The 25,728-nt window shown below is 39.2% G+C and overlaps 2 protein-coding genes and 1 pseudogene across 2 annotated transcripts; all 3 read right to left on the minus strand.

The window, feature by feature from the left end:
* Nucleotides 1-4,876: 4,876 nt before the first annotated feature.
* On the minus strand, nt 4,877-10,998 carry LOC123825384 (zinc finger protein 501-like). The gene is given in 5 exon segments (XM_045848754.1): nt 4,877-5,185; nt 5,187-5,432; nt 5,434-6,330; nt 7,153-7,226; nt 10,971-10,998. Coding segments are annotated over 5 exon segments (1,554 nt in total).
* Nucleotides 10,999-12,868: 1,870 nt separating this feature from the next.
* LOC123825385 lies at nt 12,869-13,388 on the minus strand (annotated as a pseudogene).
* Nucleotides 13,389-15,605: 2,217 nt separating this feature from the next.
* On the minus strand, nt 15,606-19,077 carry LOC123825386 (putative protein ZNF720). The gene is made up of 3 exons (XM_045848756.1): nt 19,063-19,077; nt 16,047-16,173; nt 15,606-15,709 (listed from the first exon to the last, which is right to left on the minus strand). Exons 1-3 carry the CDS (start codon nt 19,075-19,077, stop codon nt 15,606-15,608), a joined length of 246 nt encoding a protein of 81 aa, XP_045704712.1.
* Nucleotides 19,078-25,728: the final 6,651 nt, after the last annotated feature.

Below are 25,728 nucleotides of genomic sequence, written 5' to 3' on the forward strand. Positions count from 1 at the left end.
TTAGTTTAGAAAGGAAAACCATTTGATCAAGGCATCCCAGTAAGCAAATACATCCAAAAATTAGAATCACTACCTATAAGAGAAACCTGCATACCAATGTTCATTGGAGCATTCTTTACAAAAGCCAATTCATGAGGATAATCAAAATGTTTAACAACACATAAATAGAAAATAATATTTCATATAAAATGAATAAGAATGGGATATGTATTATTCAGTGATTCCAGACTAAAGATATTGCCCTCTGTACCCACATACATGAACTATGAGAATATTCTGCTAAGTGAAATAAAGCAGAGGTAGGAAAAGATTAATAATCGTTGTCAGGTATCATATGCATGTAATCTAAAATAAGAAAGCCTAGTGGTTGTGATCAAGATTAAAGAAAAGTTAAACCCTATACTCAAATGCTCCATGAGCACATCAGAATTACAACTAAAGCTGCAGAACAACCATCGTTCAGAAACCACCTGATCTGGATGTACAGAAGTTCCACAAAAAAAAGCATAGGGAAAAGGCACATAGAAATGAGTAGAAGGGGACAAAGGTATGAAAATTGTACATCCCACATCCCCAATTTTGTGTAGTGGTTCAAACTGGGAGAGATAACTTGACTGTAGAAGATTCACCTAAAGAGTGATGGTTCCCAGCATGACACCTGAAACCCTGCCCCCCTTGCCACTGGTGGGAAGACAAGTCCCCATAACCTCTGGCTGTAGAAACCAGTGAGGGTTTGCTGGAGGGACATGGCAGGTACCTGGAGTCCCCCTGTGTTCCCCTTAAAGGGCATGAGAATGGAATTACAAGGACTCAGTCACTCTGAGTTTCAGCATCATGGCAGCAGTGGGACATGCAGAGAGCACATTACTGGTTTGGCATGGTGGTGAGAGGGGGAGGGGCAACTTTCTCTCAGACAGATGTGCTGTCAGAGGTAATTGTTCCCTTTTCTGCAAGAACACCCCACACCACCACAAGACTCAGTAGGACCAGCACCATACCCGAGAGTCCTACCACCTGACTACAGCTGTTAGCTCTGCTCTGGTGATTCCCTGATATCTTCCCCCACCAAAACCGCAGGCCCACCCAAGCATTTTCCAGAAGCTTTTCCATACATGTGGCCTGTGCTGATCCTGTGTCAGACTTTTCTAATATCTATCAAACAGGTGACCTGACTACTGCATATTCCATAACACCTGCAATGTGACTTTTGACCTGATATCAACCGCAGCAGGCCAGTTTCTCAATTTGACTTCTCCTGGGCACCTCTGAGACAAACTAAACTAGCAGCCATCTGAAGATCTTTTTGTATCTCATAGCAAGTCACCTAGCAGGGCAGAAGTGGCAACACAGGTGGACATCCCCAAACTAGGACATGGGACAGACAGCTCATTTCATGCCAAAGAACCACCAACAACCTCAAGTAACAAACTGGAATAGCAGTCTTACTGGTAACCAGAATGACACTGAAGTAGGTTCAGCTTTCAGGGATTCACCCCTGAACAGCTTATGTTCTACAGCACTCGGGGTTGGTGGTTTATTGTTGTGGCTTCTCCCCATAGTAGACTGGCCCACATGTAAACCCATCCCATTCAAGTACAAAAGAACTCAAGGCTAAATTACAAAAGCAGTGTGTACACTGCCCACAGTGGTAAGGAGGGCACAACCGGAGCCCCCAGCTCGGGTGAACAGGGAGCCTGTGCCAGTGGATTCTATAGGACACCTACTACATAAGTCCACCTTAAAGGCACAGGAACATAGCAGCTTTACCATATATAGAAACGAGCACAGGGAGGTGGCCAAAATCAAGATGAATGGAAAGAACAGAACTGAGAAACATAAGAATTAAGAGCTATCTGATAGTAACCAGAGGAGACTTGGGAGGGGATAATGAGAAGGAACGTTAGAAGGGTTTTCAGGAACAACTATAAACAACACATGGACAAAAATGAAGGAGGGTGGAATCAGTGCAGAGAGGTGGGGGATGAATGTAGACAAATGTACTTGAACAACAATAAAATAAAAAATAAAGAAAGAAAAAAATGAATACTTTCATTTTCCAGGAAAGAAAGATCACAAATATTCAGTAAGCAATAACATGTCACTACTACACACCTAGATTCTAATTTTAAGTCCAGATCCAATGTCTTTGAATCCTGTAACCTGTCAAATAGTAACAGTATAAAATAATCAAGATATATTGCTTGTTAATGTGAATCAATAAAACTAAACTTTATTGACATAATTACAGAAATATTAATCCGAACTCTGAAATTACACTTGTTTGCACTTCTTAAAAAATAAGTTGGTGTTGTTGAAGAACAGTTGTCTCCACTTTTGAAAATTAGGATTTGCCTTGCTGGTGTACCTCAGTGGTTGGAGCATGGGCTGAGAACCAAAGGGTGGCCAGTTTCGACTCCCAGTCAGGGCACATGCCTGGGTTGTGGGCCAGGTCCCCTGTGGGACCATGTGTGAGGCAACCACACATTGATGTTTCTCTCCCTCTCTTACTGCCCCCCTTCCCTTCTCTTAATAATAAATAAATAAAATATTTTAAAAAAAATAGCATTTTTTAGGCAGTGCACCCTAGTTTTGGATAGTGAGCAGAGGAAGTTCTATAAAAGACCACAAGATGAATTGAAGCACATCTTCTTTCCCACAGAGCCTGGGACATGTACACAGCAGGCCTGCAGCAGCTACATGTGAGGATGAGGCCAGATGCTGGGAGACTGTAGGAGACCCTAGAACATGTGATTCATTATGTGTTCAAATACAGAGGACTTTGGGGTTTCTTGAACTAAGTTTAGATTGTTCAAAATGAACCAAATGACAAGATCTTGGTAAATTGTGCAGAGATCTTATCTAATGGTTATGGCTGGTGAAATGCCTGAGGTGGAAGGAAAAGTGTTGCTCAGTGCAGCTGCCAGTAAGTCAGGTCAAGAAGGGACATTTAACTGTGACTCTGGGAGATGCTGCCTGGTATGTGAAATTGCTGGGGAAGGTTGTGGTGGCTCAAGGATCCAAGTTAAAGAAAATAAATGCCATGACAGCAATATTATAATGTAGCATAGCTGAACTCTTCAAAAAAACACTTATCATCTACACTTATTATGAGAATGTTCCACTAGGTACAATGGAATACATCAATATGGGGGAATTTTCCACACTACTTAATGTCAGAGGCCACCAAGAAAACCAAGTGCTAATGCCGTAACTGCCTGACATTACCAAACAACACATTGTTATCTGTAAACCTGTGTATTGTTAGAGACATTAAAATGTGCCAGCATATTCACCTTTATTAATAAAAATGTAAGTTCACACATCATCTAAATAAAAAAAAATCACAGTACAAGTGTGTTACCTTTTCTAAACACACACACTGGAAATATTTGGGGAGTGATATTGTTCTTTTAAATTATCATCTCATACAGCAGTTTTCTTTGGTTTTCTGCCTGGAGGCTAACTGTTGAGCAAATGTGGACATACAACAATGTAATGCACTGAGGGATGAACTGTCCATATCCGCTCACATATCATGGATGACTTTTTATTCCAACCATATCAACTAATATTCAACTATGTCTATCATGAAGATACATCAGGATTTTAATAAATTGACATTTTCTTAAAAGGAGGTTTAGAAAAGTATTTAAAATTTTTAACATTTCTGTGTCTTACCATCACACAAAATAGCATGACTTACATTGTAACATACAACAAAATTCTGAGTAACCTTAAAACAGCAACTTCATTTAGGTTTTTTGATACGTTGCGCATTATATTGTCCTCAATCTTCTACAGAATGCCTTTGTGAGTGATTCTCACCTAATATACACAAGGTCATGGGTTATTAAAGAACAAAACATCAACCCACTGATTTCACACACACACTGGGAATAAAAACAGTAGCATCATCTTCTGGGAGATTGGGATCAATTTAATATATCCTTGTCAAAATATTTCAAATGCTGTCAATATACAGTAGTTTATATTCTGAGTAATTATACCTAGCTAGACATGGATCCTCTTGACATTTTGAAGCACACTGAAAAGTACTGATTGATATTTTTAAACTTTCTGTGATTCTCTATAATAAGTATTCTGATTTAAAGCAATACCTGAAAGCTATCATTAAATCTCTACTCTGAATTATGATATTTTGAAATTCATTTTCATTTGCATACATTCCTGAATTTTTATACCTTTCAAGCCATTTTCAGGTATAAGTTCCTTGGGATTATGGGAAATGTTTAAATTCACAAAAGTCTTTCTTTCTTTATGAATGTAGAATCCCACCCCACTATGCATTCCAGTACATCATGATGCTGTAGGTCCACATATATGATTTTCTACAATTTCCCTTTCAATGTTTTTTTTTCTTTATGGTGTGGAATCTCTCATGCCACATAAGAAGTGAATGTTGAAAAAAAGCTTTAATTTGGTGAGTAAGCTTCAGTTATAGGATAAAATCTTGCCATAATTTCTACATTTGTACAGTTTTTCTCCAGATGGATATCTCCCATTGTGGGTAATGCAGCTGTGATCACTAAAAGACTTGTTATATACACTGCTTTTACATGGTTTATTTCCACTATGAGTGACCTGATGTCAATGTGCAGCCAAAGAGTCCACATTTATAAGCCTTGTGTCCAGTATGAATTCTCTGAAGATAAGTAAGGGTTGGAAGTGGCTAAAAGCTTTCTGCCATTATGTACATTTAGAAGGCTTCACTACAGTATAAATATATTTTATGATGAATGAGAATTGAGGAGTGTTTAAAAATTTTGTCACATTAGGTATATAAGTAAGGCATTTATTCTGTGAATTATTTGATGTTGAGTAAGGTTTGAGGACTATAAAGTGGTTTATTACATACTCAACACTTACAAGGCTTCTCTCCTATATGAAGTTTCTGATGCCGAGAAAGCTTACAGGACTGGCAAAAGGCTTTACCACATATTTTACATACATAAACCTTTTCATGGGAATGACCTCTCTGATGTAGAATAAGGGTTGAGGAGCGTGTAAAAGCTTTGCCACACTGTGTGCATTCATAAGGCTTCTCTCCAGTATGAATTTTCTGATGATTAGTAAGTGTTGTCAGGTGCCTAAAGGTTTTCCCACATTGTGTACATTCATAGGGCTTCTCTCCAGTATGAATTTTCTGATGTTGAGTCAAGTGTTTTTAAGTGTCTAAAGGCTTTGCCACATTGTGTACATTCATAGGGCTTCTCTCCAGTATGAATTTTCTGATGATTAGTAAGTGTTCCCTGGTGTCTAAAGGCTTTCCCACATTGTTTACATTCATAAGGCTTCTCTCCAGTATGAATTTTCTGATGTTGAGTCAAATGTCCAATCTGGCTAAAGTTTTTGCCACATTGTGTACATTCATAAGGCTTCTCTCCAGTATGAATTTTCTGATGTCGAGTAAGGGCTTGAGGAGTTTTAAAATACTTTCCCACAATGTGTACATTTATAAGATTTCTTTCCAGTATGAACTTTTTGGTGGCAAGTAAGTTTTGAAGACTGTGTAAATGCTTTGTCATATTGTATACATTTATAAGGTTTCCCTGCAGTATGAACTCTCTGATGACAAGTAAAGGTTGAGGACCACCTAAAAGCTTTTCCACATTCTCTATGCTCATAATGCTTTTCTCCAGTATGAATTCTGTGATCTTGTGCAAGATTACAGGACTCTGTAAAGGCACTGTCACCTTCACTACATTGGAAAATATTCTTTCCTGTATAAATTTCCTGATATTCATTGAAATCTGAAGACTGGCTAAAAGCTTTACCACATTCTCTATATTTACCAGGCCCATGTCCAGTGTGAAATCTGTGATGATGAGTAAGGGTTGAGGTAATCCTAAATGCATTGCCACATTCTTTGCACATATCAGCTTTTTGTGCAGGATAAATTTTTTTATGTAGATTTACACCTGAAAAACAATGACCTGTTTTACCACAGTCTTTACACTTGTGTTCTTTTCTGGAACCTATTTTGTTAAGTGTATTTAGATTAGGTATTTGATTGAAGACTTTCATGCATGGTAAATATTTGTAAACTTTCTCCCCAACAGCAATATTTGTTTCTTCAGTGCTACTTGAAGATTCCTTTAAACATGTGATATATTTACTTTGCTTGGTTTTCAGCTTCACAATAGGAAAATCCTGATGAGTATTGTGATTTGACATTTGGTCAAAGACTTTACCACCTTCATAATGGCTATCTGGAAGCTGAGTCTTCTGATGTACATTAGGATTTGACTCGTGGATAGAATTCTTCCAATTTGCATTGCATTGACTACTTCTGTCTGAGTCCCATGTACTCTAGTAAACATTGAACACAGAAAGGCCTTTTGTGACATCCATAACTTCATTAAACATGTGCACTTATTCCCAAATAAGCATTCTGTGATCCCTATTAAACCACGTTGGTTGTATTAAAAATCACTCCCAAGTTCATTAAAATATTATACAATTAAACAAAAAAAGTTATTTCTAAAAGAAGCATATTTCCTTAGTAAAGGCATTATCAAATTGATCCCATTTAAGCTTTATACATGCATTTTAAATGACCACATTATAAAAAATATTGACTGAAAATTTATTCTCACTCTACATTTTAAACAATTCAAATGATTACACACACCACAAATTATTAGATTTCCTAGATTTTGCAGACTGACTTTAGGACAGGAGGTTAAAACTCATTTTTCCAGGGGTCACATCAGCCTCCAGGGTGCTTTCAATGGGCCACATGTAATTTTAGGATCGTGTAAATGTAACCATTCCTTCACTAGGGGCAAGGAGATCGATACTGCCACCGGGTATAAACTAGGTGCTGGGCTGGATAAAAGAAGGTGGAGGGCCACATTTGGCCTGGAGGTCCTGTGTTTGCCACTTGCTCTTTACAAGAATACATACACTTAAAACATTATTTTAAGTCTTCTTATTTGGAAACACATTGATCTGCAAAAGTAACTGATTTAAATTGGAAGTTTTCCCAAATTTGTAATATTTCTCACATCTTTAGATAACAAGGATTTTTCATGAATAATTTTCCAAAATTAGGTCTCTCCATTTAAACATCCTTTCTATCTTGTCACACACTCCTTTGTCAGCATCAAAGGCACACCTCTCATATCTTACCAGTGTTGCTTCAAAGAATAAATCTTCTCTTCCTGACCTTTGAGAGAAGTCCTGGTTGTCTGCAGATGACACAGCTGAAAGACACAAAATAAAGGTTCACAGGTGTGAAACACAGGTCAATGTACATTGAACTTACAAGGAATTTTTAAACAAATCACAGTGTTGAGTACTTCAAAAAACTTTAAATGTTTGCAGCAAGACCAAGTATGGTACAATGAGAAAAAGTCACATAGAAAAGGAACAACAGTTGCTTACACTCAGCAACCACTGAGCTCACATTCCCTGGCACACAATGGAAATAGGATAAGAAAACTCCACATTCCCAGTTCTTTTCTAGACACATAGAGGGTCCAGTGTGTTCAATGATCTCACTGTTTTCAAGCATCTTCAAAATATGTGTTTCTGTTTGGCAGGACACACAGTGCTCACACCATAACAGCACATGGTGAATACATTAAAGTGCACACTGAAAAGGAAGGGTAATACTTGAAATACCACAGAAACCAGTGGACTGAAGATCAATATCAAGCATAAAAAGATACCCTGGGCTTTGAGAAAGAAACTGACACTATATTAAACTTGCACCTCACACACAATCATAAACAAACACACACCACTTGTGTTTACCAAAATTAGAGTTGAAACAAGGTGTGAGTGTTAATGTTTTTTCTCTTAACCTGGAGAAAGGAAGTTCATAAAGCCTAGTTGTTTACAGTTATTAAATTAAACAAATGTATCAAGACAGCAAACAGAAAACCAATCCAAATCAGAAAATTAAAATGTATCTACAAAAATTGGCACTAGGTGTATTGAAATGTAATACCTACTGGATAAAGAAGTGAAAAATACCCACCTGAATATAGAAACATAGAAAAATATGACAACTACTTAATAGTAGCAAACCTGTAAATGACCAAAATAAAAATCAAAACAGAGAAAATGTAAAAGTAAGCCAAACATAGAATGGGAAGCTGAAAAACAGAATATTCAAATTGAAAAATACATTAAAATATAGAAACATCAAGCAGTTGCCCAGTTGCCTGTTTATGTCCCCAGCCAGGTAACAGGCCCACAACCCAGGCATATTCCTTTTCCCAGAAGTAAACCAGAGACCTTAGCTTTAAGGGATGTTGCTCCACAAACTGAGCCACTAGGGCCAGGGCAAAAGCTAATAGCTCTTAATTCACTAAAAAGAAGAGTTTGTAGGACATTTTTTTTATTATAACACCCAAAGGAAATGTAAACCAGAAAAAGTAAACAAATAGCATTACACCAAATATAAAAACTCCTGCATATTAAAGGAAACAATCAGTGGGATAAAATCACATGCTGTAGAAGGAGGAAATATTCTGCAAATTGTACCTGGTAAGTGGTTAATATCCCAGGTTATAGAAAGGACTTTAAAAAAACATCATGATAAAACAAGTAACCCAATTTTTAAAATGAACAAATATATGTCATTAACTAATTTATATAAAAAATCAGGAATATACAATGAGATCAGACAGATTCTATCATAAATGGTCTGAGAGAAACTGAACCAATACACACAAAACATTATAAGTAGACCACTTTGTTATGACATGTGCCAAAATAAACTTCAAGTGGATTAAAACCTAAATTTAAGACCTGAAACCATGAAAACACTAGAAGAAAGGACAGCTGACAAAGTCTGTCATGACTCTTAAAAAATATTCTTTTAGATATAACATGGTAGGTAGAGCAGACAGGAGAAACAACTAAACAAGACTACAATAAAATAAGTATTTGCAGAACAATGGAAATCATCAAGAAAACAAACCAATCTAGTGAATAGTGGAAGATACTCACAAATAATGCTAAATATTCAAAGGATACAAGGAACTTACACAACACCAAAATATAAACAAACAAAATAAAACATACATACATATGTGATGGAAAAACAGGGAGCACTGGCTTGTGTGCTCAATGGATCGAGTGCTGGCACCTCTGACCCAAAGGATCGCCAGTTCGATTCCCAGTAAGGGCACATGCCTACAGTGCGGGCCAGGTTCAGTTTTCATATTACACGTCTGTATACCTGCTAAACAGACCTTGTTACACCAAAAAAATTATCTCTCAACATGTCACCTTCAAGTGATTGGTCATGATGTGTTTATGGAAATTATGAAAAAAAATGGACTGCAAATATAAGTTCCATGTTACTGAACAATTACAAAAACTTAATTGTATGCACTGCATAATTTTTTTGTAAAGATTCTATTTATTTTTATAGAGGGGAAGGGAGAGAGAAAGAGAGGGAGAGAAACATCCATGTGTGGTTGCCTCTTGCGCGATCTCTACTGGGGGCATGGTTTGCAACCCAGGCATTTGCCCCAGACTGGAAATCCAACTGGCGACCCTTTGGTTTGCAGGCTGGTGGTCAACACACTGAGGCACGGAAGCTCAGGAGACCACATACTTTTCAAGGCAAATTGTAAACCAACTTTGTTTCTCAAATTCATAGTATTAACATTTAAACTGATGTCTCAAATGAAGCATTAAGAAAAAAAAAGGAAAAAAGCAAGCATCATCATGAGGGAAAAGGAGAACCCATGAGCTGAGAAAAACATATTTGTAAGCCCTGAGTGGTGTGGTTCAGTGGACTGAGCACCTGCCTTTGAACCAAAAGGTCAGCAGTCTGATTCTTGGTAAGGGCACAGGCCTGGGTTTGGCTCCAGATCCCCATTTGGTGGTGTGAGAGAGGCAACTGATCAATGTGTTTTTTAGGCATTGATGTTTCTCTCCTTTCTTACTTACCCCTCTCTAGAAATAGATAAATAAAATATTTTAAAAAATATATAGATAAAAAGATGGTATCTAAAAGACTCTCAACATCTTATGTCTTTTAGGAAATGGACATTAAAAGAAAGGAAAATTGAAGAAAGTGCACATTCAAGCAACATGAAACCCCTGCTGGAAAGGTCAGAATCCAGAACACTGAGAAAAGCAAATGCTGCTGTGCATGTGGAGCAAACGGAGCTCTCATTCCTTACTGGTGAAAATACAAAATGCTACAGCCCCTTGGGAAGGGTTTAGAAGTCCTCACACAACTAAGCATACACTTATTACATAATCCAAAAAATGTGCTCTATAGTATTTAACCAAAGAGCTAAAAATTTTATCTACACAAAAGCCTACATGGGACTATTTTTAGAAGTATCATTCATACATTCCAAAAATTCAAATCAATGAAGATATATGTGAACAGGTGAATAGAAAAAGAAACTGAAATATATACAATGAAATATTATTTAGCACTAAAAATGGTATATCAAGGCATGAAAGAAATGTAAATTAATAGAATTAAGAGAATTTATTCCATCTCACCCACTGCTCAGTTGGTTAGAGCATTGTCTACATACATAAGTGTCACAGGTTATATGTCACCCCAAAATATTCAATTGAGGATTCAAAAGAGACATTTGCATATATGTGTCAATGGTAGCATTAAATACAAAAGCCTGGTAGGTGGAAACAACCACCAGGTCAATGGATAAATACATTAAAAAATGTAGTATATTCAGTGCCAGCTGTTGTGGATCAGTGGATGGAGTACTGGCCTGTGAACAAAAGAGTTCCTGGTTCAATTTCAAGTCAGGGCTCATGCCAGGGTTTTGGGCCAGGTCCCCAATAGGTGTTGCACAAGAAGCAAATACACACTAGTGTTTCCCTCTCTTTCTTTTTCTCTTCCCCTCTCTCTAGAAATGAATAAAATCTTTCAAAAAGTTATAAAAATGTAGTACATATACACAATGGAATACTGCTCTGCCTGGAAATAGAAAATATGTTCTCACCTGGTACCACAAAGTCAAACTGGAACATGTTCTAAGTGAAGCACTTGAGTCACAAAGACACATGCCACAGCTTTCCACTTAGGGGTGTTCTAATGGAGTGCAACTCAGAGAAAAGAAAAGGTAGTTACCTGGGCCTTGGTTTTATGGAAAATGAGGAAGTGGTTGTTTAATGGATATTGCCACATTTCTGTGAGATGAAAGTTTTCAGAATTCAGATGCACAATTACACAAATAATCTTAATGTGACTTAACTGTACCACTAGAGAAAGTTTAGAAGGTAGATATTTATTTACATGATTTCTTATGAAAATTTAAAATAAAAAAATATCGCCCTGGCTGGCGTAGCTCAGTGGATTGAGCGCGGGCTGTGAACCAAAGTGTCACAGGTTCGATTCCCAGTCAGGGCACATGCCTGGGTTGCAGGCCAGGACCCCCAGCAACTGCACATTGATGTTTCTCTCTCTCTCTCTCTCTCTCTCTCTCTCTCTCTCTCTCTCTCTCTCTCTCTCTCTCTCTCTCTCCCTCTCTCCCTCCCTTCCCTCTCTTAAAATAAATAAATAAAATCTTTAAAAAAAAGACTTCATCTTTAAAAAAAATATCTAAAGAGACAACTATAAGTCTTTTGCTTTTTAACTTTAACTTTTTATTAACTTTTAGTCCAGTTTATGTATGAATCTGTAAAAAAGAAATCAAATCCAGTGCATAAAAGGCTTTGCTTATCATTGTAAAGTAAACTGAAAATTAAGCTGTTCAAGGGTGAGTGTTGGAAACTGCCCTGCCTGGTATAAGAAGCTGTAACCCCCACCAAGGCTAAGGCTGAGGGAATGACCTTGGACCATAAACCACCAAGGAGACAAAAGCTTATCTCCCTGGCAGTGGTGCTGCTTCTGCTCCTTTTTCTTCATCCTGCCTGGCTCCCAATGCTTAGTAGGTTAGCCAATGACGGGTAAGATTCCCAAGTGGGGAACAATTTAAGACAGGCACGATCACGTGGGAGGCTCCCAAGAAAGAACTTTGGGGCTACAGCAAAGGGGGTGATGGATCCTCGCCCCTTGGCTTTGACATAGCCTGAGTCCTCATTGTCTGCTAGAAAATCTCCTAATCTCTTGGCTGCCTTACTTCCCTTGCTCCACCTAAGCCTGAAACAATGACAGAGGGTGCTGCAGCCCTGTGCTGGAAAGGGCGGGTTCCCCAAATGGTCAGGCCTAAGAAAGAATATGTAAAACCCTGTGAAACCTGCTTTGTTTAGAATGCTCTCAATGAAATGATAAGCACCCAAGCAAGAAGTAGGTTTCTTCCTCAAAGTTTTACAGCTCTTTAGCTATCTGACCCTGAATCAAAATATGTCCTCAGACTTCTTTGTTATCTATTGGTTGATCCTTACTTCCTGGTGATGATTAATGAGCTTTACCTGAATTCCTGTGTAAACAAACCCAATAAAAGCCTGCTGGGGTGGGAGAATGAGGTGCTCTCCCCTAGGGAGGGTGGCCAAGGTGCTCCCCACTACAGAGAGTGGCCATTACATCCCTCATTCCCCACAGGACCTGGTTGTCTCTGTGTATGTTTTTCTTGTGTTTCGATGAGCCATCCACAACATTCCATGATCACTGCAGGGCAGTGGTTGTGCCAGGCCAGCATTTACTAAATTAAATAATAGAATTCTGTGGGGAGTCAGTAACTGATACACATTTGACAGAAAAAGTAACCTGTGTTAAGTTATCATGCAGATCTATACAACAATCAATGCAGACAAACAAAAATGTACCCTTTCCTTGGTTATAAGAGAACTAGGTAGTTTAGGAAGCTAAAGGTTGGTTAAGCACCAAAACACTAAACAGAAAGCTTTTTATTTTTAAGAAAAAAGTATGTTTTGTCACTTTCTGTTTTCAGCATATATTTCAATTCTTTCCAGTGGAACCAAAACCTCCAGAACCCCATTCAATTTCTTCCAAATCTTGAACTTCCCCTATTTCTGGATAATAAACCTGTTCACAGATGTGATGTGCAATGTGGTCACCCTTTTAACATCAAAGTTTCCTTTTCCAAAATTGAGCAGTACAACACCAGTATTTCCTCCATAATTTTCATCTATGACACCAGCTGCTACATCTAGGAAGTGTTTTGCAGCCAAACCAGAACGTGGAGCTACTCTTCCATAGCACCCAACAGCAAGAGCTGAGTGTTGCTTTTCAGAAGGGCTTTCTCCACAGGTGGCAGTGTGTGAGCATTGGTACTGTACAGATCACAGCCACCCACATTGGTACCATACAGATCACAGCCACCCGCCTTTGCGGATCTGTCGGTAGCATGGGTGGCGTGATCCCAGAGCACAAGGAAAGGTTTCCCTGAACCGCCCTCCTGTGCAGGACACTACTGCTTGCTGTAGGAGATGGTGTGTACCTCTTCAGGCCATGGCATGCCAGAGGGCACAGGTTGCCACAGAGAAACAGGAAGGCATGAACCATAATCATTTCAAAAACTACATTCAACTTAGAACAGCTTTTTAAAAAGATTTTATTTACTTATTCGTAGACAGAGGGGAGAGGAAGAACAGGAAACATCATGTGAGGTGGCCTCACATGTGCCCCCTGCTGGAGACCTAGCTCACAACCCATGCCTGTGCCACAACAGGGAATTCAGCCATGGACAGATTTAAAATGAAGACTATTTCTTTAACTCAAAAGACCAAACAGACATTGACCATTAAAGAAGCACAGAAAAGGAAAATAAAACACAAGATACTTCATGAACAGTGTAAGGAAAAAAACAGAGAAATGTGCACTTCAATTTAATGGCAATTGTCATATGGCTCATTCATATTCAAATCAAGTCCTAAAATGCCTTAAGTACTGATCTTAAAACTATCATTTACTTTCCTAATATATAAAGAAAAACCCTAGAAAGTTAAAGTTTGGAGAGTTTATCATATATAAGGAATCACCCTGGAAAAGCAGTAATGATAATGACTGACTGAGACTGAGAGATGCTGATGTCCAGGTCTTTCTCTTAAAGGGCCTGACACAGACTTACAGGAACTCACAAGCTCTAACCTTCAGCCTTGGGACAGCAGATTGAAAGGGGCTAGGGACATTCAGGGAGGGTCTCAACTGTCTGGCTTCAGGGCTTATGCTGGAGGTGAGGACATTCTCCCACAAAGAGGTCATCTGAGGCCATTCTTCCCTCCTGAGCCCTCCTCACAAAAGAGTTGGAAGGTACTATATCTGAGTCCACTCCAACCGGGCTAATGCTATAGTGATTCCCTAAGTCCCCATGATTCCCTTAGGCCTTCCCCCATCCACTTGAGAATTCACCCAACCATATCCAATAGGTTTTCCATACAAAAGGCCCTTCTTGCCTCATGGTGCAGGCTTTCCTAAATGTCTCAAAGAGGCTGAATCTGCCCTCTGCATGATCTATGCTTCTCACTCGGTGGCCCTGGGAAAGCAAAAGGATATTTTCTTTCCACATTTTATTGTTGTTCAAGTAAAGTTGTCTCCATTTTCCCCATCACTCCCCCACACAGCCATCACTACTTCCCCACATTGATCCTACCCCCCTCTAGTTTTTTCCTTGTGTCCTTCCTACATCTTCCTGAAAATCGTTTCCCTCTACCTCCATTATCCCCTCCCATCTCCCCTATGGTTACTGTCAGTTTGTTCTTTATTTCCATTTTTCTGGTTACATTTTGCTTGCATGTTCATTTTGTTGATTAATTTTTTTCCTATATGTAAGATCATATGGTATTTGTCTTTCACCGCCTGGCTTACTTTATGACCATAGTGCTCTCCAGATTCATCCATGCTGTCCCAAAGTTAGGAGATACTTCTACCCTAAGAACTCTGATACACCTATGCTAAAGAACCTATGCACCCCAATGTTCCTAGCAGCAGAATTTACAATGGCCAAATGCTGGAAGAAACTTAAGTGCACACCAGGAAATGAATGGATCTGCAAACTACAGTACAGGTGCACAAGCACAAAGACATTTTTAAGTGAAACAGAAAAGTAGATTTTCTCAGGTTGGGGAGGTGCGTTGTGATACAAGAAAAACACTGTGTCTACAGTTTGCAGGGAGTCATTTGCATCCCCCACAGGGTTAAAAAATATAAGTCACAAAACATGACACATGTCTCCAGGCTTCCTGGGATTTCTGTGACAAATTGGAGGATCTCAACAACTTCCTTCTTGAACCCTGTTCTTGGCAAAAAATAAATCTTAAAAAAAGAGAAAAAGGCTTAGTGTACAATTTCTAAGAAACATGCACAGATTTTCCCAGGTCCCAAAAGGAATGCAAGAGGAGCCTGGCCATGGTTACCATCACAGTCAAAAACAACTTAATCGTATACACTGCATAGTTGTGTTAAAGATCGCATGCATTTATTTTTATAGAGGGAGGGCTTTGGCTGAAACTGCTAGTAGGATAACAGATGTCACTGGAGTCAAAACATAATTCTGAAAACATGTAAGAGCATAGGATACTGTTGGAGACCAGCTGGCTCTCTATGACAGCACCATAAATAAGCCTGGGTTTTCAAAATTCTTTCCACTGAAGCACAGCTTCCAAAACCACACTTGAATGCCTGGCTTCCTCTGAGACCTTTGTGTTACTCACTTGTGATATCTGCATCTGCATTCTCACCTACCTGGTGGGGCAGATATTGACTTTTTTCTGGAAACATCCCAGCTCTTCTGCATTTGTTCCAAAAATGTGACCAGGGCTGGCTTAGAAACAACAAGACCTGTGTACAAAATAAATATTATTTTTTAAAGATTCCTCATTTCCAATCCATGCTGTGCTCAGGTAAGAACACTGCAGGAAAATTACATTATTCCAGATGATTGTTTTGTAAAGTCATTTCCTGAAGGACCTTAATTGTTCTAACAATATATAAGTTTTTTCAGTGGGTTCCTAAGGATCATAGTTCTCGAAGCCTTTATTTTCTACAAGAATGACCACGAAGTTCTCCCTTGGATCATGAACCTGAAAGTCTACCATACAGAGTCAAGTCCACAAAAGAGGCTATTTAAAGAAAATCCTGTGTGTGGAGGAGGCAATGTGAAGGAAGTCAGCCTCACCCAGGGAGACCAGGTTGCTGTAATTCTCCAGCATCACATCTGAGTACAATTTCCGCTGAGCTGGGTCTAGGCATTCCCACTCCTCCCAAGAGAAATCTATTGATATGTCCTTGAAGGTCAAAGATTCCTGGGGGAAAAAAAAGAGGCACATTTATGAAGGATACACAGCACAGTTCTCAGTTTCATCTAACATGAAAAGTGTTAGAAGTGGTTTTGAACTAGAAGATATCCTGCATCATTCAGTAAGGCCACTTTGACTCTCTAACACTGTCTAATGTATTTTGTAACACTGACAAGGGAGGTTAAAACATGTCTACAAATTCAATGTGAAGACATTACTTTTCAGGAAAACAAACTTTAAAATGAAGGAACACACAGAAGCATATGGGTTGTTGTCTGTTGTATTTGTATGACTCAGAATCAGCTATGTATACTTCTCTGCTACAAAAGGCATGGTGAGTTGAAAGTGTAAGTAACTTCTTTAGGTTTCATTCAGGGAATAAATCATGTAGTTTTTTTTAATGCCCATTTTGATTTAAGAGTGGTGGGTTAGGCTAGTGTTTACTCATTTTTTCAGAAGTTTACTTGCTTAAGTATGTTTTATTGATTATTCTGTTACAAGTTATACCGTTTTTCTCCACTCCTGCCCCTCCAACCTACAACCCCCAAGCTCTACAATTGCCTGAATAAGTTCATGACCATGGGTCATACCAGTAAGTTCTATGAATTCTCCATTTCTTATACTATTTTAAATTTCCCCTATTCTGTACCCACCATTTATGCTTCTTCTTCCCTGCACCTTCTCCCCCTTTCTCCCTGGCCCTAACCCTGCTCTTCACCCTCCATAGGATCTCCATTTCAGTGAATTTGTTCCTCTTCTAGTCATTTGCTTATTGTGTGTGCCTTTTGGTTTTGATTTATAGGTTCAGTTGTTAATAGTGTAAATTTATTGTCATTTCACAATTCATATTTTTGACCAGTTTCTTTTTCTTAGATTAAGTGCCTGGAGCATTTCATAGAAGGGCTTGGTGATGATGATCTACTTGAACTTTACTTTATCTGGGAAGCACTTGGTTTGTCCTTCTATTCTAAAGGATAGCTTTGCTGGTTAAATTAATCTTGGATGTAGGTCCCTTCCTTACATGACTTTGAATACTTGTTTCCAGACACTTCTTGCCTGCAAGGTTTCTTTTGACAAATCAGCTGCTAATGTCACCGGAATCCCTTTGTAGGTCACACTCCTTTTGTGTTGCTGGGTTTCAGATTATCTCCTTATCTTTTGCTTTGAGTCATGCAATTCTGATCTGTCTTGGTGTATTCCTCCTTGGGTGCAACTTCTTTGGGACTCTGGGAACTTCCTTTACTTCCATGCCTATTTCCTTAAACAGACATGGTAAGTTTTTCTTCATTATTTTTCTCTTTTTGTAAAGATTTTATTTATTAATTTTTAGAGAGAGAAGGGAGGGAGATAGAGAGAGAGAGACAGAGAGAGAAACATCAATGTGCGGTTGGTGGATGTCATGGCCTGCAACTCAGGCATGTACCCTGACTGGGAATTGAACCTGCGGCACTTTGGTTCACGCTCAATCCACTGAGCTATACCAGCCAGGGCCCTTTATTATTTTTCAAATCAGTTTTCATGTTATAGCTTCCTCTACCCCTTCTGGTACCCCTATGATTAGAAAGTTGGAAGGTTTAAAGTTGTCCCTGAGGTCACTCAGCATCTTCTCATTTTCTCCATTAGTGTGTCTTCCTTCGATTCTGGGTGAATGTTTAAGACAGAAAACTGTACTTCAACCACAATTAAAATAAAAAAAGACACATGATTATCAAAAATAAAAATAAATAAATATAAACATAATGATAGAAAATAAGTTTAGAGTTATTGTTTCTTGGTATTTTGTTTCTTTGAAAATGGTCCTGTATCATTTGTGGAGAGCTATATCTTAACAATTCAACTGTATTAAACATAGGTTTATAATACGATTCTTGTAAAATCACCTGAAAATATGAAAAGTGATAATGAAGAGCATCTCTGCGACATGAGTTTGCAATATAACAAAAGTGTACAGTAACAAAGCACCACTGATTACATCCTTCATGTCAAAAGCCAATGATCTCTATGAAATAAATGTAGGGCCTTCATTTGCCAAAGCACACAGAAGTTAAAAAGACAACAAAACTGTCCAGATGAAATGGGATATTTTTTTTCACATTTCTCAATAATTATCTGCTAGGGTCTTGTTAATGATAAAGGAAAAACTATTAACTCTACACTGAAGAGAGCACCTTAGCCAAGTGACTATCGGGTGGATTGGAACAATCCATATTCACTGACAGACATGCAGAAGGATATGTCCTTACTGGGTGAAACACTAGTGAAATACCTAAATAAGAAAGGCATTATATGAACAAAATCATATGTATACATTCAGTTTTTCAATGTCAATCCACAGGTACCTCTCATATACAGTACACTAATTGCATATTTAAATAGCAAGACTTTCTTTTCAATTGAGTGACAAAGTCTATTCTATTTACTGTTGTTTTTCAGAATATTCACAGTGATTCTCACTGGAAAATCTGCATTTTCTCACGTCTGATGTACAGAGGTGATGATTTAGCTATATGAACTTAACCATGTGTATACCTCCTTCATCAATACCCGAGGATCTGAGCCCATCCCAGCAAATATACTGCACACGACTGCTGTCCAAGGTTGACCTGTCACAGAGGAGATGAGTTCAGTGTTTGAAGATTATTGATTACAGGCAGGGATTCTTGACCTGGGGCAGCCTAGATAAAGAGAATGTACAGATGGCCCTAGGAAAAGGAGGAAACTACTATACATACACTATTGTCATTGAGAATCATAAAAAGAAACAGAAAACAGCAGAATAAACCAACTTCACTACCCAAGAACATGAAACAAAAGGAAGAACAGTCGCTGATTCTGAATCTAATCATAATAAGAGGAATCAGAATCACAACCTCTGACTCAGGACACATCTTTTACCTGAGAAGCTGCCATGTCCTCCTGGTGCTGATCCTTGTACTCTGGCTTCTTTTCTCAGGAGACCATATGCTGAGGGGTCAAGTTTGCATTTTGAGAATATGTCTTCAAAGGCACAGACCTTTTATTTAATCCCACCACAATCACTGGCAGAAGGAGGTGGAAATACTGAATGGCCCACCCTCTCCTCTCCTTTGTCACGAGGAGGCAGGTCAATAAGCTGCCACAGGGAGACCACACTGAGTTTGTTTTTCTGTCTTCATGTGCTCTCTCCTCCCCACAGAGGTCCACAAACTGCTACAGCAGTAACAATGTGTGTTGCTCTCCTGAACCCCACACCCAACAGAGCAATTCATTATCTTCCCTGAAGAAAGCCTGTTCTCCCCTCTCACAGATGCATTCCAGAGTCCTCCTGCTCATCAGTGGGTTCAGCTGAGCATGTCTTGGGGCACTTCATTTAACAATGATCCCTCATAGGAGAAGTTCACTACCTCTGTGTGGGAGCACACAGATGATGTCACTTCTTAGATATCCTCAGGTAATCTAAAAGCAACCCGAAGGGGCACAGTTAAGCTTTAAAAAGCTTGCAGAGGCCTTTGGGATCAAGTTCCCACCTGGCTTCCATAACCTGCTTTGCTGCCCCTGCACTGGCTTTCACAACTCCTCTCCTGCAAACAACTCTCTATCTGAAGTGCATCTTATTACCCAGGGAGGATATCAAAGGGGGCTTCAGCACATCTGCACCCTCAGAAGGAATTTGGTCTCCATAGGCTGTGAACAGTGAGGCACACAGATTCTTTGCTCTACCTGACTTGTGACTTGAAATGGTGAGCAGTGGGCTGCCTGCTCAGGCAACATCTCTCAGCAGCAAACCCACAAAAGAAATGGGGAGAAACCTCTGCCAGCAGGGCCTCAGTGATTCAGCCAAAATGGTCCATTCACCTGGCAGCAAACAGGTCAGGGTGTGGGGGTGTCTCACCTGTATTATGGACTCACAGCTGCGGGAGGCAGGGCAGTGAGTATTTCAACCACAGTAGCGACCCTCTGGCTTCACTTGCACAGGAATGTGAACTCAGAGGATCAGTATGGAACTGGAAACTCCAAACCCATGAAGATTAGTATGACGTCTCGGTTCTGTAACTACTTCCCATAGTCTCATAAGAGCGCATGCGCACTTTATCAAAGTTCACACAGGTGGGAGTCTGAGCAGAGCACTTCCCGTGCTGGGCGGCATCTGAATACAGGCCTGGTGAAGAGGGAGACGTGCGGGGCAGAACTGTGCAGAGGTCCCTGTGCTGGGGCCCGGATTCCTGTCTCCATATTTCTCCTTGGATATATTCCTTTTTTTAATAGCAACATATATATTTTTATTATTACTTTAAATATATTTTATTGAGTAAGCTGTTACAGTTTTCCCATGTCCCCTCATATTCTGTACACCCTGCACACCCCTTCCCACCCACATCCCCCCCTTTAGTTCATGTCCCCGGGTCATACATGTAAGTTCTTTGGCTTCTTCATTCCCTTTGCTATTCTTAACCTCTCCCTGTGTATTTTCTACGTACCATTTATGCTACTTATTCTCTGAACAATTTCCCCTCTCCCCCTCCATTCCCTCGCTGATAACCCTCCATGTGATCTCCATTTCTGTGCATCTGTTCCTGTTCTAGTTGTTTGCTTAGTTTGTTGTGTTTGTTTTGGGTGTGGTTGTTAATAACTATGAGTTTGTTTTCATTTTACTGTTCATATTTTTTATCTTCTTTTTCTTAGATAGATCCCTTTAACATTTTATCTAATAAAGGCTTGGTGATGGTGAACTCCCTTAACTTGACCTTGTCTGGGAAGCACTTGATTTGTCCTTCCATTTTAAATGACAGCTTTGCTGCATAGAGTAATCTTGAATGTAGGTCTTTGCCTTTCATGATTTGGAATACTTGTTTCCAGCCCCTTCTTGCCTGCAAGTTCTCTTTGGAGAAAACAGCGGACAGTCTTATGGGAACTCCTTTTAGATAACTGTCTCCTTTTCTCTTGCTGCTTTGAAGATTCTCTCCTTATCTTTATTCTTGCCTAATGTAATTGTGATGTGCCTTGGTGTGTTCCTCATGGATCCAACCTCTTTGGGACTCTCTGAGCTTCCTGGACTTCCTGGAAGTCTATTTCCTTTGCCAGAATGGGGAAGTTCTCCTCCATTATTTGTTCAAATAAGTTGTCAGTTTCTTGCTCTTCCTCTTCTCCTTCTGGTACCCATATGATTCCAATGTTGGAACATTTAAAGATGTCCTGGAGGTTCCTAAGCCTCTCCTCATTTTTTTTTTGAAGTTTTGTTTCTTCATTCTTTTCAGGTTGAATGATTCTTCCTTCTGGTCCACACTGTTGATGTGAGTCCCAGTTGCCTTCCTGTCACTGTTGGTTCCCTGTACATTTTCCTTTTTTTTTGTCACTTAGCATAGCCTTCACTCTTTCATCTAATCTGTGACCATATTCAAGTAATTCTGGTAGCATCCAGATTACTAGTGTTTTGTTTTGTGCATATGATAGGTTGGCTATCTCTTCATTGCTTAGTTGTATTTTTTTGTGGAGCTTTGGTCTGTTCTTTCATTGGGTCCATTTTTTGGACTCAGTGCACCTATTGCATAGTAAGGGGCAGATACTTAAGTGTTCACCAGGGCAGGGCAACCCATATCACTGCATTGTGATGCTGTATGTGGGGGAGGGGTCTGAGAGGGAACAATGGCACTTGCTCCACTCTCTGCCAGTTTTCAGTCACTTCCCCCATTATCCACAATCACATTGGGCCCTTCTGGTGCTGATTCCTGGGTGGCTGCATTTGTGTACATTCTACGGCCCTGTGAGTCTCTCCAATGAACTCTCCTGTGAGGCTGGGATTGTCTGCTGCTGCTGCCTTAACCTACACCAGTGTTTTCAATCACAGGTTTGAGGCTTTATTTCCCCACACTGGAACCCTGGGTTGCCCAATGTGTCTCACTTCCCAGTTATTCTTCCCCATTCATCTGCATTCAAATGTGTGTCTGCCTCCTCCACCAGATGCTGCCTTACTGGGTCCTCCAGCCACTGCCTTGCACAGAGTCCTCTCTGCCTGGCTGCCCATCTCCACCCCTCCTACCAGTCTGCATGAATGTTTATTCTTTAACTCCTTGGTTGACTGACTTCCATACAGTTTGATTTTCTGTTGTTTCTGGTTGTTTTTTTTGTTTTTTAAATTTTTGTTGTCCTTCTTTTGGGCATGTGAGGAGGCACCGTGTGTGTACCTACATCTCCATCTTGGCTGCAACTCTCCTTGGTTATTACATTCTTTACTTGACCACCCCGTTGGACTTCGGAACCATTCTGTAAGGCTTCAACACAATTAGAAAATGTGTGAGATTTTCATCAAAAATTAAGTCTATGATAGTCCTATAATGAAATTTTACATGATTCTTTCACACTTTTTATTTGCAATTTTTCTGTTACATTTATAAGTACTGTTGTTTAGTACTGTATGACTCTCAATTCAGTATTACCTAATCTACTAATACCCAGCTGGTGTCTGAGAGGATTGCTCAGTGTACTGGAAATCCCACAATTTGGTGTCCAGGGTGTGAGATTTTACTGTGATTGTGAGTGTGGTAATATTTGTGTGTAAATGGGTCATAGAGGAGAGAAAACACACTAGAAATGTTTCTCTACAAAAGAGGAGAAAAACTGCATTTTTCTTCATAAGAGCACTCTGCCTATCAAAAGAACAATGCACATCCTTTAAATATGCACACAGTAGTATAGCAAGACAAAATGTTTTCTGGGTCCCCAAGCAATTCTTCATAAATTTTACATGAATTCCAGTAATACAAAAAGCTTTTTAAAAAGTTTCATCTGTGCATGATTACACTAACAAATGAATATAAACCTCTAATGAGACTCCCCTGATTCAAAGCACTTTGTAGGGTCCTCCTCACATAACACGTTCTGGGAAAACACAACAATAACATCTCAATATTGTTCCCACTCAGTAGAAAAATTTGGTACCCACTGGACTCTGGTCCACAACAAATGTGCAGTTTTCCTGGGTGGAATGTAGTTCAGGGACCTATTTCTGGGGGCCAGAGGGAGGAATGTTCCTTCTCTTGACTCCAGTTGTCCTGAGAATAAACATCTACCCCTTCTGTTTGCTTGTTCCTTATTGTACCTGTTCACCTGTACTAGAAAGTATGCCTTCCTGCCAGAAAAAGCGAGTCTCCCTCACTTCTTTCTTCTAATAAATATTTATAGTTTCAATGGTCATTGTAAGTTTATGAGGTTACAGTGAATTTTATGATACAACTTTGTGCAAGTGTAAACAACACACAGTACGTATGTTTCAAAAGAGCACTTTGTGTGGAAGAATAGCACTCACTTTATTATTACCTACACCCACCATTTTCAGCAATACATGTCTGGCTTTTGAGGTTTATTGCAGGGTCCCTGCACTTCTCAGTCCTCCCTGGAAGAACAAGTATACTTTCTGATCACTAATACACTCTGTTTATCATGAGGAATTTCACTGGAGCCATTTAAATTAATTAGACTCATATTTCAAAGGGACTCAGGGCCATGTCCTTCATTTAGAGTGTTCCAGGATTTTCAGTTTTAAGTTCAAGTGGACCCTCAAATTAATTCCTAATGTTCAGTTTAGGACTCTGGGATAAGACACAGTTACACTCTTGAAGTCCTGCCTGCAAATCAGTTCTTTCATTTTTGAAGTCAGGACTATTGAAATATGGTTTTAAATCAGTGGAAAAATTAAAATTAACTATAAAATAACATTTTTTGTGATGTGAACAAGTTATGGGTGGAGGACATCGGGTGTCAGTTGTCATGATAACAGCAGTGCAAACCTCACTTTCCCTGCTAAATGAGCTGACTCTGAATCTATAAACCAGTCAGGAAGAAATGGATGAATAGAATGCAGACATTGACGATGGAGATATCCTCCTTGTTTAGAAACACACCCACAATCTTGGCATCCATTTTCTTCATCACTCTATTTACTTTTACTTTACTGTGTTCTGCTTGTTCTCCACACAGTTGATTCTCAAGCACCTGACCACAGTCAACTCACACACCCACAGATTTCTGTTCACAACCTGTGTCATTCTGGTTCATTCACTGAAGATGAAAAGCAACCCTTTTTCTTTCTTTAAGTGCTTATAGAGCACTTAATTTGTTTTTGCTGTACATACATTTTTTTTATTTCAAAAAAGAAAATGCTATGAAATTGGATTAAATAAAAAAAGTTTCAATAGAGTTCTACATGAACCATGACACACATTGCATCCTATCAAAATTTTCTTTAATATAATTTTAAAAAAAGATTTTATTTTATTTATTATTATAGGGGCAATGAGGGAGAAAGAGAGGGATAGAAAAAATCAATGTTTCTATTGATGGAACCCACACCTGTGCCCTGACTCAGAATCAAACTGGCAAACTTTTGGTTCTCAGGCCAGCACTCAGTCTACAGAACTACACCAGCCAGGGCCTATCTATGTTTGAAATCAACACTTGTACATTCTTTGGAATCTTCCCTCATTGTGTAAAATTGTTCTTTAATGGTTCTTATCTAATAAACATGACAAAGCATCAATTTTCCCTTAACCTGGTGTAAAAATTATCTTATACAATGTATACAAATAGAGGTTTACAAGCATTTTCAACAACTAAGGCCTACAACAAACCCCATATGGGCATCCCCTACAAAACAAAGGTTCTCACAAAGTATCTGAAACATGAAAATCAGGGTCTTTCCTAACCAAGAAATCAACCGTTTCAAGAGTAAACACTCAGTCTTATTGAAAACCCTTGAGTCCAATTGTAAACACTTGATCATTCATATCTTTAAAACCTTGCTGCATCTTCTCCCTCTTCTCTCAGTCTGGAAAAACTGGAAATGCAGCTCGAGGGTTTCCTAGTGTGATACCAGCTGAAGTGTCATACGTTCAACAGGTCACTGCAGCCCAGGCCCAACCTGGACACACTCTGAGACCTCAAAACTCTCATCATTCTTTATTCTCTGAAGCCATGTGTTTGACCATCTCTGGATATCTCTCCTGTTATCCCTAAAGAACTTTTTTTTATGTTACAGAGAGTCTCTTAATACTTTAGTGTATGGGCTCATCAGTTTCATTCAATACACAAACCAAACACTAGGTGTTTTTCCATTTCTTCCACTATGGTGACAGCAAGTTCAAATTAATACTAAATTTTTGGGGGTGTCAATGTATAAAATTTCTAGTTTATCAAACAAAGTATAGGTTTCCATTGTATATTTGTGACCAGAATAATTTTCCTGAGTGCTCTGAGCTCAAGAGAAATATTTTATTATTTCTAATATGCTAAGTGAAATAAGTCACGCACTGGAACACAAATACCATATGATCTAACCTAGAAGAGAAACAAAATGAACAAAACAAATAAATATGCAAAATGGAACCAGAGGCATGGGAACAAGGAAAAGAGTGAGAGTAACTAGAGGAGAGGGGGAGGGGGATAAGGGTGAAAAGAAAAGGAAGCAACTAGTGAAGGACCATGTATGAGAGATCCAAGGGCATGGACAGAGGGTGGGGACTGACTGTTGGAGTTGGGGAGGAGGCCAGTGGAATAGAGCAATGAGGGAAATACTGGACAAGTGTAATA

Source organism: Phyllostomus hastatus, unplaced genomic scaffold (genome assembly GCF_019186645.2).
Source record: "Phyllostomus hastatus isolate PE091 unplaced genomic scaffold, TTU_PhHast_1.1 phas_contig_635, whole genome shotgun sequence".
Classification (NCBI taxonomy): Eukaryota; Metazoa; Chordata; class Mammalia; order Chiroptera; family Phyllostomidae; genus Phyllostomus; species Phyllostomus hastatus.

Coding starts and splice junctions, on each gene's coding strand:
- LOC123825386 (XM_045848756.1), bottom strand. Junction 15,710..16,046: donor CAGCAACCTGGTCTCCCTGG/GTGAGGCTGACT, acceptor TTTTGTACACAG/GTCTTGTTGTTTCTAAGCCA.